Source organism: Microchirus variegatus (genome assembly GCF_963457635.1).
Source record: "Microchirus variegatus genome assembly, chromosome: 6".
Taxonomy (NCBI): domain Eukaryota; kingdom Metazoa; phylum Chordata; class Actinopteri; order Pleuronectiformes; family Soleidae; genus Microchirus; species Microchirus variegatus.
In genome coordinates, this window is record NC_139807.1 from 27,496,609 (window position 1) to 27,511,670 (window position 15,062).

The window sequence follows — 15,062 nt, forward strand, 5'->3', positions numbered from 1 at the left end:
AAAAGGGAAGGAAACATTGTTTTTCATATCAAAGGCATAATCAAAGTTGCATGTTCTTCAAATGCGTGTGTGAGGGGTTTGTACATGAGACTTAGAAAAGACTGAACTCGTGTATTGCCGTAAAATGAAGTTAAATAATAAAAAAAAAAGGATATGGCATTTTCTCCCATAAACTTCTCCCACGACTCACACGTAACGCTATATCATCTTAACAACGTTTCAAACACTGAAGTTCTCCCTCTGACAAAATAGTCCAGGTCTGCTTCCAATGGAACAAGAGCACAATTCAATAAATATTTACAGTTACCCCCCCGCTGCCTTCAGTCAGTCACAATATTAGCAAAATATGTATTTACATGACAAGTACATGAATAGATAAATAAATGGAGAAGGGAATGGAACTATACAGGGTGTATAGTCGCAGTGCCATATTGCATTATGTGAATATAAAAATAATAAACTGTGATGCATTCAAGTCCATTTAGCACAAATAATAAATAAAAATCATTTCCACACACAAACACACACACACAGTCTCTGGAGATGAATGATGGAAAAAGCATTTCATGGGTGTTATATGGTGAGTAGAGACGTGGGGGAAAAAAAAAAGAGTCCCTGGTCAATAAGACGACCAATCGTGGACACTGGACATCATTCATATGTACAAAGGCGTCTCCTGGCCTGTGAGGAGTCTGAACATGGCTGCCGGCATCGTCTTCATGTGGATCTGGAGGCGAGAAGAAACAAATAACATTATCAAACACCAGATGTAAAGATTTCCAGCAATTTCTTCCCCTGGTGCCACGTTCAAAAGAAACTATACCAAGTTAATTCAATTTAACTACACAACACTCTGATATACACAACTGGTCTGGTGTGTGTTCTGTTTATGGTGCTTTATTGTCCGGTTGGAGTTTTATATCCCATTTAGACGGAGGTGAATGTACTGTGAGAATCAATGGATGTTCAAACTAAACATTTAATTACAGTTTTTTCTCAATTGTTTACACACAAATACTGGTACTTGAGACACAATGACCACAACAGGTAACTCATGCACCAACCCCCTGAACCAACTCAACCCTGCTTTACACTCAAATTGCAGTTGTAAAACACACTTTTTTTCAAAACACTACACACAATTCTCTGCATTTGGCACAATTTTCATGAAGAAAATCTCTTGTTTTCACAAGGAACACACTGTCATTCAAAACTCTAAAGTTAATTTCCCTACTATGCAAACTGACTCATCACATGGGAAAAACACCTGTCACACAGGTTTACAATTTGCAATCAGTGCGTTAGCATAAAATGGTTCTGTTTTGTATGTAGACCACTGTATGTGCAACTTTGTGTTGGTTGGGATGTTCACTGTGTACATTGTTTTTGTGAGAAATAAATAGGAATAAAATATATTTGTTACTGTCTATTTGTGTGTTTTGAGTATAAAAACAGTCCATCCATTATCTACCGCTTCATCCTCCATCACAGGGCCTATAAAAACAATATTATAAAGTATTTTACACGCATATGTATGTAGTGTTTGTAGTAAGTGTAACACTAAACAAAAAAAGGCCCAAGTCATTATGATCAATGGAGTGTTTTCCACTCATCATAGTGTTTTACATTGAGCACATCAGTGTTCAACTGGTTCTTATACATGTCTGTTCATATGATGGTTTGTGTGTGTCATTTGAAATCAAAATACCATTTTGCGAAGAAATAACATTGTTTTGAATGTAAAGTTTCATTTTGCAGGAGAATTGAGGGGTTTTGCCCATAGTGTGTGTGTGTTTTTGGATTTGTGTGTAGAGTTCTGAGAGCATGAGTCATGCTTTCAGAGAATGTGTGTAAACAATCGAGAAAAACTGTAAGCAGCAAACGGACAGTAAAAAAAAAGAAACCACGTCGAGGAGCAAATGACTGAATACGTTGATCCTCCCCTGCTTCACACACTTAGGGTTGTTGACAGGTTGAAACCTCGCATCAATACTGGATTATTTTCCTATTTTTTTATAGCAGTGTGACATGTTTTGATCGTGTGAAGTGATCGTGTATCTTCCTCAGAGCATGGGATGAGATCTCCTGACTTTTCTTTCCCAAACAACACGACGCTCTCTGATGGCACATACTTCAATACTACAAGCTCAAGGTGACCTAAATCTGATTTTAATAAACTAAATGCACACTTTTCTTCACTCTTCCTACATTATTTATAGTCAATTATTGATGTAAAATGCAGTGAAGGAAACATTACTCATGCTTGCATGTGGTTTTGTAATCCAATTCAAATCTAATCAGATTAGACTGCCAAAATAACTACATTTTGAAAGGTGTATGGGAAAATGAGACTCATTCTCATTTAATTTATGACGTCGGTAAACATTTTTGGTCTCAATCACTCGTTCCAGGTCTTCTTCGGGAGAATAAGACGTCGGTTTTGCAAATTATAATCCCATTTAGAGGAAAATAAATGAAAACGTACAGCTCTTATGAGCGGACAAGACTGTGATTGTCATATCAATAGGAGCCTTATCTAAGGAGCCTCTGGCCTCATTATGATTCTGGAGGTGACATCATCAGTCGTGATGATGTGAATGCCCTTTGTAGGATAAGATGAAGCTTTATTGATTCTCTCATAGGGGGAATTTAGAAAGGAGCTCTTGAGAATGCTGCACTGCCAGCACAGGTCGATGATGTCAATGAATGATCATATATTGTGTATATATATATATATATATTATTTACAACTGGTTGGTTCTCAAAGTGCGGCCCGGGGGCCAATGGCGGCCCGCAGAAACATTTCTGGCGGCCCGCAATTACAGTTTTACAGTTGATAGTTTTAATCCAGGAGCTACTACGCTTGTTAAAACTTATTGGACATTACTGGACACAGACCAATAAGTGTAAACAAAAATACTGGGTATTTACCTGGTTTCTATATGGTGAATTTTAGTGTATTATTGGGTTATAAGCTGGTAATAAGCAGGTAGCTACAGCCCCCAATTACTAGCTATTTACCCAGTAAATATATGGTAACAGAAATGTGTTACTTGGTATTAACCTGTAATTAGAAGGTAAGAACAATGGCCAAAATACTGGGTAATTACCCAGTAAATTATAAAGCGTTATTAAATTAATGCTTAAATTACATTATATTAACGCTTATATTACTTAACGCTAAAGTGTAGAACTGCAATCTGGTCATTAAAATGATTACAAATGGGATTTATTTCTGTTTTTCTTTCCTTTGGCGGCCCTCAGTCCAATGTTGGGTTCCTAAATTGGCCCTCAGGTATCAAAACTTTCTGATCTAAAGTGACACAAATAGTACAAAAATCTAAGTCTTTTCATCTGAAGTAGCCATAGCCTTCTGTGTGGGTGAACATGCGTGTGTGTGTGTGTGTCACGTCAAACCTCGCCAACAGAGTTGGAGAGCGCCTGGACGATCTTCTCGTGAGCCGTCGCAACCACACTCTGCCCGTTGATCTCGATAATCCGGTGACCCACGCGGACCCCGCCTCGCTCTGCGATACCTCCTCGCATCAGACTGCAGATCTGATGAAACACACACACGCACAGATGAAAAATCAGAGGCAGTCTTTATTCTTGTTTTTAAAAATAAGAACTGTTTTATTTCTATTCTTTTTGTACAATATCTACATCTCATGATACATTAACATCTCTTTTATTTAAGAAATTACAAATTAGAATAGACTTGTAAAAAGTAGCCCTATCCAAAATGATATCCTTTCCTCAGGTTTCACTTGTATATTGAGGTGTATGAGTGTGTATTTGCATAAACACTGCTCATACAAATAAAGACAGATCACTTTTACTTTTGGCATGGCCATTTCTGTTCTTCTCTAATGTTTTTGGGGTGACAGTTTGCAAAGTGGCTTCTCATATGATTCATATTCTCTGACGTGTCGGTCATTGCAGTCTGGCAGCGTCTGCGTAATTGTTTTTTTGTTTGTCAAATTTTCTCCTTTTTGTCATTTCTTCAAACGCTATCAGCATTTAGACACTTCTGTTATTGCGATATTGTATAACTGACAAACACCACTACATCTCTATGTGTATGTATATATAATAATAATAATAATAATAATGATAATAACATAATGAGTGGATTACTCTTCTTTGATAGAGATGTGAAACATGCACACATTGCAATAGAAACTAGTACAAATCGCCAAAATGGAAGGCAAAATTTAAAATTGGCTGACTTCCTGTTGAGTTGAGACCATGGTTAAGTTCGACTTTTTTGTTCGTCTTGGTCTGTAACATCTTCACACCAAGTTTCAGGAAATTCTGTGGAACTCAATTTTGCCTTGGGGGCGCTATATAGCCCCTGAGTGACGTACGAGTCAGGGATCCCTCAAAAATTACCGGAAAGTCATCGCTATTATAATAATAATAGTAATAATAATGATAATAATCTGAAGGATTAACAATAGGTTCCTCACACAAATTCATCCCATCTGTGGCCCTAAATACACCATACTGACGGCTTTTTTCTGTTAATAGTCCTAATATCTACGTGGTTGAGGTGTGTGTGTGTGAGAGAGAGAGAAAATAGACAGATTAAAACTTACTATGCCGTTCTGGACACTGAAGCCCAGCTGATATTTGAGATCCGGTCTTTTAATGAGGACAGTGGTAACAGGAGGACAGCTGACGATGTTCATTTTCACCTGCACCTGGTTCTTTAAGCCCTTTAACACACACACAAACAAACAAACACAAACACACATTAAAGCTCATTCCATAAGAACATTAATGACACATCTAAATGACACGGCCTCTGCACCTTAATGATTCCCTGACAGGTGGCGAGCGGCAGCCCCACCAGGCTGGTGTTGTTGATCGACATGATCTGGTCTCCGATGCTGAGCTTGCTCGAGCGAGCCGCCGGCCCGCCGTTCATCATGTTGGCTAAGATGACTGTGGGCAGAATGGATCCCCAGCCAGACTCCACGATCACGACACCCAGGATCTCCCCTTTACTCTTCTCCAGCTGCAGCTGTGAGAGCAGGAGGGAGACGATCAAACAGTTAGAAACTGGGGCCGTACCTATGGGAACATAGGACCCTTTCTCTAACCCTAACCCTAACCATAACCCTAACCCTACCCTTTTTCAAAAAAAGGGTCCCATGTTCCCCTGTGACATACAAAGTGGGGAACATAGGACCTTTTCTGGGAAAAAAGGGGAACAGAGGACCCAGGGAACATAGGTACGACCCCTTAGAAACTAAGGCTGGCTTTACACGACAACGATCTGAACACAAACCGCAAAAGTGGCATTGCGTTCCCACTTTTTATTTCGGGTGGAAATCTGCATGCACACGGTGACGCAAAAGTGTGTGAAATTTGATGTAATATGCATGCCAGGTGGCTAGGTGGCACTGTGAAGCACTGTCATACAACTCTCTCTAGTAGCGCTGAGTAGCCCACAGTCGAAAACCAAAACATTAACTCGGCGTAAATTGCTGAAATGACTCCGGAATAGGTATCAGAGCAGCTAATAAGGCAACTTGAATGTCCGACTGATGGATAATAATCCGACATGTTTGTTGTTGTTTGTCTGTACTGCACATGGATCTGACGTCAGCGCGTACAGGAGGATAAGCCAGCGTGAGCAGCTCAGAGAACACTTTTGCGTTTTTCAACCCATTAGACGGGAACGCGACAGCGGAGCGTTTTTTAAGATTTTCACTCTGGAGGGTGGGTTCATTTTTTTGCGTTTTTAAGCCCCCAAAATGGGGTCGTACCTATGTTCCCCGATCGGGGAGCATCGGACGTTTTTTTACAAAAAAGATGTTCCCCACTTTGTGTAAGCCTGGGTGTGGAGCTCCAGGGTAAAGGGTTAGGGTTAGGGTTAGGGTAAGGGTTAGAGTCCTATGTTCCCCGGGTCCTTTTGGGTGAACAGCGGGGAACATAGATCCCTTTTTTAGAGAAAGGGTCCTATGTTCCCCTCACACATACAAAGCGGGGAACATAGGACCCGGGGAACATAGGACCCGGGGAACATAGATATGGTCCCCCAAAAATGCCGTCGGCGTCTAAACGAAAGGCACATCTGATCAAATATATTGTCGGTTTCACCCGGGAGCGTTGCCGTGTAAAGCCAGCCTATATCCGTCCTGAGGTGCTGAGCTCAGAAAAACCCGATCGGCTACAAACTGCTGATGAATGTGTGCGTACACACTCGTCTTGACTTATATACACGTTCCCTTTTGATGCCGACTTTGAAGCTCCTTTTAATGGATCAGCACAAATCTGTTGTGCGTTGTTACACAACAGATTTGTGCCGCAACAGCAGTTCAGCTATGAGCGTGGAGCTGAGGAATATGATACACAGTTTACACAGCGACACAAGAAATAACACTTTGCTCCTATTTATCATCCATAAGTAGTTTATACACAACTACACTATGCTGTATATTAAACTAGATATTCGATTATATTTTAATTTATGTACTGTATTGGTCACTACATTTTACATTTTACATCATAATAGTTCAGTACCTCACAGTTTCACTCACAAAGACACGAATATATACACTTGACACAACTATACATTACCTCGAAACATTTATGTAGAGTTTGTAATGACATAAGGTGGCACATAAACCCAATAATTACATACTACGATCAATACTAATGTACCGGGATGGCTAAGAGTGAAATTGTTGTATTAGTCAAAATCAAATTTAAGATGATTCTCTCTTTGAAATAATTATATAATAAATAATATAATAATTTACTGTACTTACTGATTAAGATACATTACTACTTTAATAGAAGCACTGTTCCTGCACCACTTGTTTTTCATGCTTTGCTTCTATTTTATGTTGACTATCCCATATACGAAGCCTTCAGTTAGCATCGAAACTCAAAAGATGATTATTGTCCATTGTAAAAAAAAAACACGGCTCCTGATTTAACTCACAACAATTCATACAATTATGTGATTGTACACAATATTAAGAATAACTAGGCCCTCGCCGCACACAAAGACTGTGAGAAATTTCATGTATTTTCATGTCAAAACGTGGAATTTTAAAGTCGTTTTCTTGCCGTTTTAATGTCAATTTTGTCGGAACACTGAGGCCAAGCCTTTTGACGTAGAGAAAATCCTTTTGGCGACTTTTAATCATTAACATGTCTAGAACATATGGACTGAGTTTGGCGCGGCTAGCTCAAATGTGCGTAGACGAATTCGTTCAAATGCGTGGACTAGCCATTTTTTTGTTTTTCCAAAATGGCCGACTTCTGGGTGGGTGGGGCTAATGTATACTTCCTCTGACAGCAAAAAACGTTTGCGTAAGCCCAATACACAATTTTGTCTCTCCATGATCCAACTTCTGGGGAGGCTATATAGAGCCTTGGGGCTACGAACGGGTTCGTGCCCTATATGCCACTATCACATTTTTTTCGATTTCAAGAGTTTTTATGACCCGTTAACCCCCTGAAAAATGAGTGCAGCATTGGAGAAAAAATAATAATCTCAACAGGATTACTATATCTTAAATTTTTTGCCAAATTAACATAATTCGATGATTGTACACCCAGAAACTTTAAAGGTGCATTATGTAATAAATCTAAATCAACTGGCCATAAAATCCTCCTAATATGTCACAGAGACTCAGGAATAATGTTCATATAACAAACTGAACTCACCAACAACAACAGTACAGACAAAATATTTGCGATAAAAAAAATATTTTGCAGACTGCAAATCATGTTTTTGTTTTGAAATCATGTTTTGGCATGTGGCGCCACCTACCGCCGCCTACCAATCATTGCAGTCAGTAGAGTCTCAGCTGCAGAGCAACCACGGGTTGCCAGTTACGTCCGAAAACGAAACCCAAAAGACCTCGGTATACTAATATATTATATATATATTTCCATTTAAAACAGTAAGGAGTAAAAAATGCCGATTAAGTACATCAAAGTACTTATACGATAATAAGTATACTAATCTTTGCTGCAGCTACATGCGACATTGTTTACTCCTTCTAAGCTCTGTTAAAGCTGTGTTTATGTTAAGTTAAATAATACAAGCTTACTGTGTGTGTGTGTTTAAATTAAAAGTAATTTATTGCGTTTACACATCTGACTCTTGCACACACTCTTTTAAAGTAGAACACATTTTTCTTGCTGCTAACAAACACGCGAAGCCTCGAGTAATGTTTTGAGTCCCAGCACAGTCGGTCGGGAAGCTTCAGTTGCAACAGGAGAGCCGAGTTTCCACATCACCACAAATCACCCGTGTGGTTTAAGAACAGCAGGTGTGCGGCGTGTGGTTTTCTGCTTATGCCGCACAAACTGTTTCAACTTTTCTTAACGCTGCTCTACAACCTCCAATTATGTTCTTAGTGCACGGTGTTAAGTGAATAATGCGTCATAAAAGAGAAAAGAAAAGTGAGTTTCTCTGAGTGGAACTCACTCTACCATCTGCTTTGGTGTGATACAAGGAAACTAAACATATGGTTTGGTTTAAAGAGGAAATGCACTGTGGGATTTAATTTAAGAATACAACACACTTCAGACAGGACTAACCTCTTTGCAGTTTTCAGAGTTGGAGAAATGGATGAGGTCGTCGTTGTACATCTCCTGGGTGTTGATGATGTCACTGTACTCCTTCTGGCTCAGGTCCTCAGGGTTGATGCCATTGGCTCTCAGAAACTCTTGGTAAGCGACGCTGAACGCCTGCCCGATGGACTGAGCGATGAGCTGCGCCTGAGGGAAAAGCAGAAGGCAGGAACTGTGACGTCACTGTGAGTGTTCGAGATCCTGTTTCTGTTTCAGCGGCGTCGAAGGAAACGTAACGGACGAGCATCTGCACGGTGGAACCAGACAATAGAGAGAGAGAGAGAGTTTGCCAACACAAAGTGATTCTTATTGTCATACACTCTCTGTGCTCCTGCTGTGAGGTGACAGCGGTTTCAACTTGTCGTGATATAAAAACACAAATTAATTAATTGCACTTTCAGAGCAAAGCACACGGCGCAATCCTTATTTATTTCTAGTATTTTGACATATTTGTACTTTATTTGGAAAATACATTTTCCTGATTTGGTTAGGGTTAATTGTATTTACTGTTTACTCAGGTTGTTTTTTTTGGAAGACGGCAGAAGTCACGAGTGAACATCGGTGTTGCATTCCCGAAGTGGAGAGCGCTGATGAGGGACAGGGGGTTACGCACTGATGCCGACCTCGCTTGTTTTCTGCTGGACAGGTCATTTCACATACTTCTTCACATCTAAATGTTACTTTTTGCGCGATGGCAGTCACTAAACACAGGTAAGTGTGTGTGTGTGTTGTATTACTGTTTGCCCTCATCGGCACCGGACGTATCTTGGCTCTGCAAATGTAAATACGTTCCCTGCTAACCCCATCACGAAGCAGCTATGTGAAAAAACTATCATTAACAAATATTCCGGGGCCAGTTGAGTTGTGTGAACATGCACCTAGCTCACGGTATGAAAAAAAAGGAAAAAGTAAGAGTTTTGAAAAAAGGGACATCAATAAAACCTGGATTTGTAAAAAATAAATAAATAAATACATAAAAAAAGACCTGGCTGTGAGGGATAATATAGATCAGGAGGATAAAAGGTCCGTCTCATTTTACCTCATTTCCTATGTAATTGAATTCCACACTCGGCTATGAATCTTGTAGAGAATTTGCAGACATTAGTGCCACTAACTCTAAAAATCAATGGACTGCGAATGTGTTTTCAGAGGAATAAAATAAAGTCAGGAACGGGGGAAAAAAACGTGGAGCTACAATAACACAAAACAGCTCACGAGCTGATGGATGAGCAGCTGAATGTTTCTATTATAGCTCTGACTCTGGCTTTTAAAAAGCTGGCAGTGAAATGAAATGAAGAGAGCACAGATTGGAGTCCAGGCTTTTACTCTGCCTGGCACACGCTCTGGATTGTTTGGCCCTTTGTTCGACATCGCTCGCGTTGCCAAGTCTTAGTGAATCTGCCTCAACAAGACGAGAAGCAATTCTGTGGTAACCAAAATACAATAATAATAATAATAAAAAAGAACCGGGCAACAATATTTTGGTTGAGTGTTAATGACGATTGTAAGAAAGTGGTGAAAGAAAAGAAAAAAATACATGGTCTAAGAATATTATTACTGGTAATGAATTAAAGATATCTTAAGAGGTTTCAGCTGTTCTCTAAGATAATATCATAAAGTGACTTCCTGCATTATCTTTAATGTGTCAGGGGAAATTACAGGTGTAACATTTAGGAGGATTTACAGAGTATATTAACCTTAACTATGTTTGTATAAGTGTTTATTCACTTTGGTATTTGTAGCATTTTATCTTTAACAGCCTGAACTTAAAGCCAAGGAATAAAAAACAAACAAAGAACACAAAGCAAATACATAAACCAGGGGTCTCAAACTGGCGGCCCCCCAATCGATTACATGCGGCCCCCCCAACTAATATCATGTTATAATGAAAACATGACCCACAACCATTTTTTAAAACAGTGTGTAGCTGAGGCACAGCTGCCAGCGAGGTGAAAGAATATAATATATGTTTGCTAGCAATGTTTTTTATACAGTAATAATAAGACATTTGGTCATAATATCACATTATTAAATGTAACATATACAACATTCAATTACATATATAAATACGCTTATTATTAGCCCCGTGCCACGAATGGCTGTGGTCGAAACGGCTCCTGGCACAAATTTTAAGTACAGTTGTCCACACTATTATTTACGTAATTTAAAAATAAATGTCTGTTTTTGATATTAATACATTCATTTAGCATCATAAATAGTAGTATACATGTAATATCATGATGCAATTTTGTGAACTCTTGACCACAATGGATGTGCATTGGCCCCCAGGTCATTTGAGTTTGAGACCCCTGACCAAACCAATGAAGAGTATCTACGTTTTTCTGGTACACAAAGGCCACCATAGTTCTCTGACACTCTTGGGAAAGGGAGTCTTACAGTCTGCACTCTCCCCACTAGATGTCACTAAATCTTTCACACCTCGCAGTTCCTTTCGCGAACACATGAACAGACTTGTGATCCCGTGATCGTTTCTGATCTTTTACTCACGTCCTCAGACTCAAAGACGTGGCAGATCATCTTGTACTGCTTCTTGGCCTCAGGTGCCCCGGGCGTGGACTCGATGCAGTCCTGCGAGGCGGTGCGCGGCATCCGGCGCCGAGCCATCAGGACCACGATGTTCCCAATGTCGGCGATGTAAGATATCGTGCGGAGCGCGTTGTCCATCATCGTTTCCTGTGGGCACATAGACGTACATGTCCTTAATCCGTCGTTCTCAGATCACCTCACGTCATTGATCATTGCTAAAATGAGAAATAGCCTCGGAAACAACAAACGTTGCCTCGTATTTAACTCGTGAAATACAGCCAGGCTTTTATTTTGAAACAGACACAGGAAGAGAAATGAATCAGTGACGTTACATGTCACAGCTTATTTTTTTATTTGTTTTTTTTCCCCAGCATTTTTACTTTTAAAATGTAAATGTGATGCATGTTGCACAAAATTTTGGGTTGAATTATTATTTATTTATTTTAAACCCTCTTTAATTTGTGGCCCTTAGCTTCATTTATGTCAGTGTGGCCCATTTAATTAAATCACCAGCTCAGCAGAAGCCTAATAGCACACTTTTGTATTAAAAAATAAAAAAATAAAAAAATAAGAAAGTTAAACTTTTGTACAAATATTTTTTTCAAAAAATTTAATGTTTCAACTTTTGTCAAATAAAAAAAAAATGTAATATTTCAAATTTTGTTCAAATGTTTTTTTCAAAAATGTAATGTTTCAACTTTTGTCAGTTTTTTAAATGAATGTTTCAACTTTTGTAAAAAAAATTCAAAAAATTTAATATTTCAAATTTTGTTCAAAACATTTTTTCAAAAATGTAATTTTTCAAATGTCAGTTTTTTAAATGAATGTTTCAGTGTTCCCTGAGGACCAGGGTTGTAAAACACTTCCCTAAGCAATGATCAACTACCATATATCAGCTTTATTATTTTAATCATAATATATTACATTTTGAATTATAGGGATTTGAAAGCAATTTAGATATGAAGCTGCTCATGTTTTAAAATAAAACAGGTAAAATCCAACTGAACCACGTTACATAATGGTGCATCACTATTAGGACTGGGTATAACACTTCCTCTGCATCACCTAATTACCAATATTCAGTGATTCAATATCAAATTTCCGTATACCACTTCTACATTTGAATTGACAAAATAAATATTTTTTTATTTGAATAAAAACACTTGAATAAGTTTCAGTTCAGACGTCGTTCAGTAAACATACTCTTTTGGGTCAAATTTGAGAATTTTCTGCTCTAATGTGCAGCAGATTTTGTCGACTTTCTCTGTCAAAAAGCAGAATCAGAATCATTTCATGGCAGACGGTAATATTAAAGCACTGCTCATAGAAAACATACAGGCTCTAATGATGAGTGAAAATAACAGAGCAGCATTATCTGATTATGTAAATGAGCATTTCCATACGTGTTTACCCAGAACTAATGAGCAGGTGCACAAAATAATAACTCACACCGGGTTTCGGATGTGAGAGTGTTTGTGTCGAAACAAAGCAAAGGCTTTTAATCACGATTGTTGCGTCTCGTGTCATGATGTACGTTTAAGAGACGACACAAAGTCTGAAGGTAAATCTGTGGGGTTTTTGCTGACAGGAAGTCGTTGTAGCTGTTTATGCGACAAATTCCGTTTCTCACTCACTTGTTCCAGCCCCACTTTTGGAGCTGTTCTTTTTGTAAATCAGTGTCAAACACCCGAGGCAAAGCTGCACGGAGCTTATTAATTGCAGAGAGAGGGAGAGTTTTTTTTTTGTACTCAGAATCCCACTCTCTCTCTACAGAGTGCCAGGATCAGTGGCAACCAGATGGAAAAAGGGAGGCAGATAGTCACTGCATTGCAGCACATTCGTTTCCGCCAAGCGGCTGCCCACACACACACACACACGCGCACACACACGCACATTCTTGTACTTGCTGCATACTGAGGACCAGGTAAAAGTGCTGACAAAGTGAGGACCAGCATTTCCACTTTATAAATCGACACAATTACAAATATCTACTTCATGAATGACAACTATTAAGAACTACTGGTTGCAGTACCATAAAATGTCTGCAGGTGGAGCCCCAGACCAAAAAGGGCTGGAAAACTTTTTCAAATTTTTTTTTTTTCTTTAACTTTTGGTCCAAAATTTTACAAAAACATCATACTTATACTATGTCGACCAAGATTTAAAAAAAAATTGAACCAAAAATGTCATACTATACTATGTCGTCCAAAATTTGAATAAAAAAGTGAAAAAAAAATTTGGGTCCAAAATTTGACAAAAAAGTCATACTATACTATGTCGTCCAAAATTTGATTTTTTTTTTTTTTTTTTTACAAATTGAGCATAGCATATTATAGGAACCTAAGGAAGTGATTTCAATTAAAACAAAGTGAGGACCGGCCAAAATGTCCTCACTCTGTAAAAATTACCTCACTTTGTTGGTTAAAAACCCTCACTGGTCCTCAATATGCCGCAAGTACAAGAACACACACACACACGCACGCACGCGCACACAATGTGACACTCTGCTCTGACAGCGGGCCAAGACTGAAATACTGCAAATGAATCATCATCTAATCTACACTGTTGACTGTTATTGTGAGCACAAAACTCCACTCCTGAACTACAAAGCTCTCAGGAAGCTATCCACAACAGCACCTCTGACAAACAGAGATGCTGCTGCTTTACTCGGCTGCTTGTGACCAGAAAACAATACCATACACAGCTTTGTTAAGAAAAACAAGAGATTGATTCAAACATTTTTCATTTAGAGCTGAAAAAAATTGGAGTAAAACAGTTAAACGTGATTTTTCGGACATGACTTCAAGACAATCTTTATTTCAACCGTTCCTTAAATATCTTAAATACAGTTTATGATTAACAGTTTCTATCATTTATGTATTGCGTTCTTTTAAACTGGCACAGAACTTGGAACCAACAGAAATAGATCTTTGCAATTAGTTAATTTCATGGTTTTAAATTTGCTATTTTCCATTCAATTTCTACCGCTTTATCCTCCACATAAACGTCACGAGGGGTGCTGTGCCAATCTCAGCTGACATAGGGCAATAAGAGGGGTCAGACCCTGGCCAATTCACCAGTCCATCACAGGGACACACAAAGAGACAAAGAACCATTCACTCTCATACTTAGGGTTAATTTTAGAGTGTCCAATTTGCCTAATCCCCAAATTGCATGTTTTTGGTCCAGCAGCAGGCGCAGTCTTTAGGCTTCCACACGCAATTTAGAGCTCTCTATTTGGGATCTTAGTAAATCAGGCCCAAGACTTTGCAGAGAACATCGTAGAGTCGTAAGGAAGGGAACTCTGACAGTGACGTCATGGGGATTAAAAATAAAATATGGGGATTGAAAATAAAAATAAATAAATCAGGCCAGTTCTGTGAAAACATGACGTTCACTGGTGCTCACCTGTGAGTCTGCGTTGAGCACTTTGATCCTCTGCGTGGAGATGAACAGATCCACCTCAGTGAGGGTTTGCGTGTCTCCATCTGTACTCTGTGGAAACACAAAGTCAGAGGGTGAGATTTACTCCTCTGTGGTTCCCATTAATGAAGATTGTAGCACATTGTTGATTGTAAGCAGTGATTTAAAGTAGAGTGTGTCTCATACTAAAGGCATGCAGGTGTTGCTTAGGTCCCACCCGTGGCAATGCTTGTTAGATGGATGACAGGCTGTTGAGTCTAAAAGGTGAGGTGTGAACAAAGGCAGGAAAAAGGAAGCATTTGGCGGTGGTGCTGTTAGTTTACATCAACTGTCCTGTAGGGATGCAACCGTATTCAGTATTTTACCGGCAAACAACGGTACGTTCCGGTCCGTCACAAAACATTATCAAAACTTTATATAGAAGTGCGACTAGATCCACCGTGGGCTGGTCATGCCGCAGAAACAATGGCGAATGAACGAGACTTGAGTTT

At 39.1% G+C, this 15,062-nt stretch overlaps 1 protein-coding gene across 1 annotated transcript in view; it reads right to left on the minus strand.

Moving 5' to 3' along the window:
* Positions 1-655: 655 nt before the first annotated feature.
* The window catches only part of apba2b (amyloid beta (A4) precursor protein-binding, family A, member 2b), a gene marked incomplete at both ends in the record, with an annotated part of 34,779 nt that continues 20,372 nt past the window's right edge, over positions 656-15,062 (minus strand). Inside the window, 7 exons of the mRNA XM_083890859.1 lie at positions 656-727; positions 3,418-3,558; positions 4,599-4,718; positions 4,814-5,026; positions 8,569-8,748; positions 11,110-11,295; positions 14,557-14,643. Coding sequence (XP_083746985.1) covers positions 656-727; positions 3,418-3,558; positions 4,599-4,718; positions 4,814-5,026; positions 8,569-8,748; positions 11,110-11,295; positions 14,557-14,643 — 999 coding nt within the window. The remainder of the gene's footprint in view (positions 728-3,417; positions 3,559-4,598; positions 4,719-4,813; positions 5,027-8,568; positions 8,749-11,109; positions 11,296-14,556; positions 14,644-15,062) is intronic.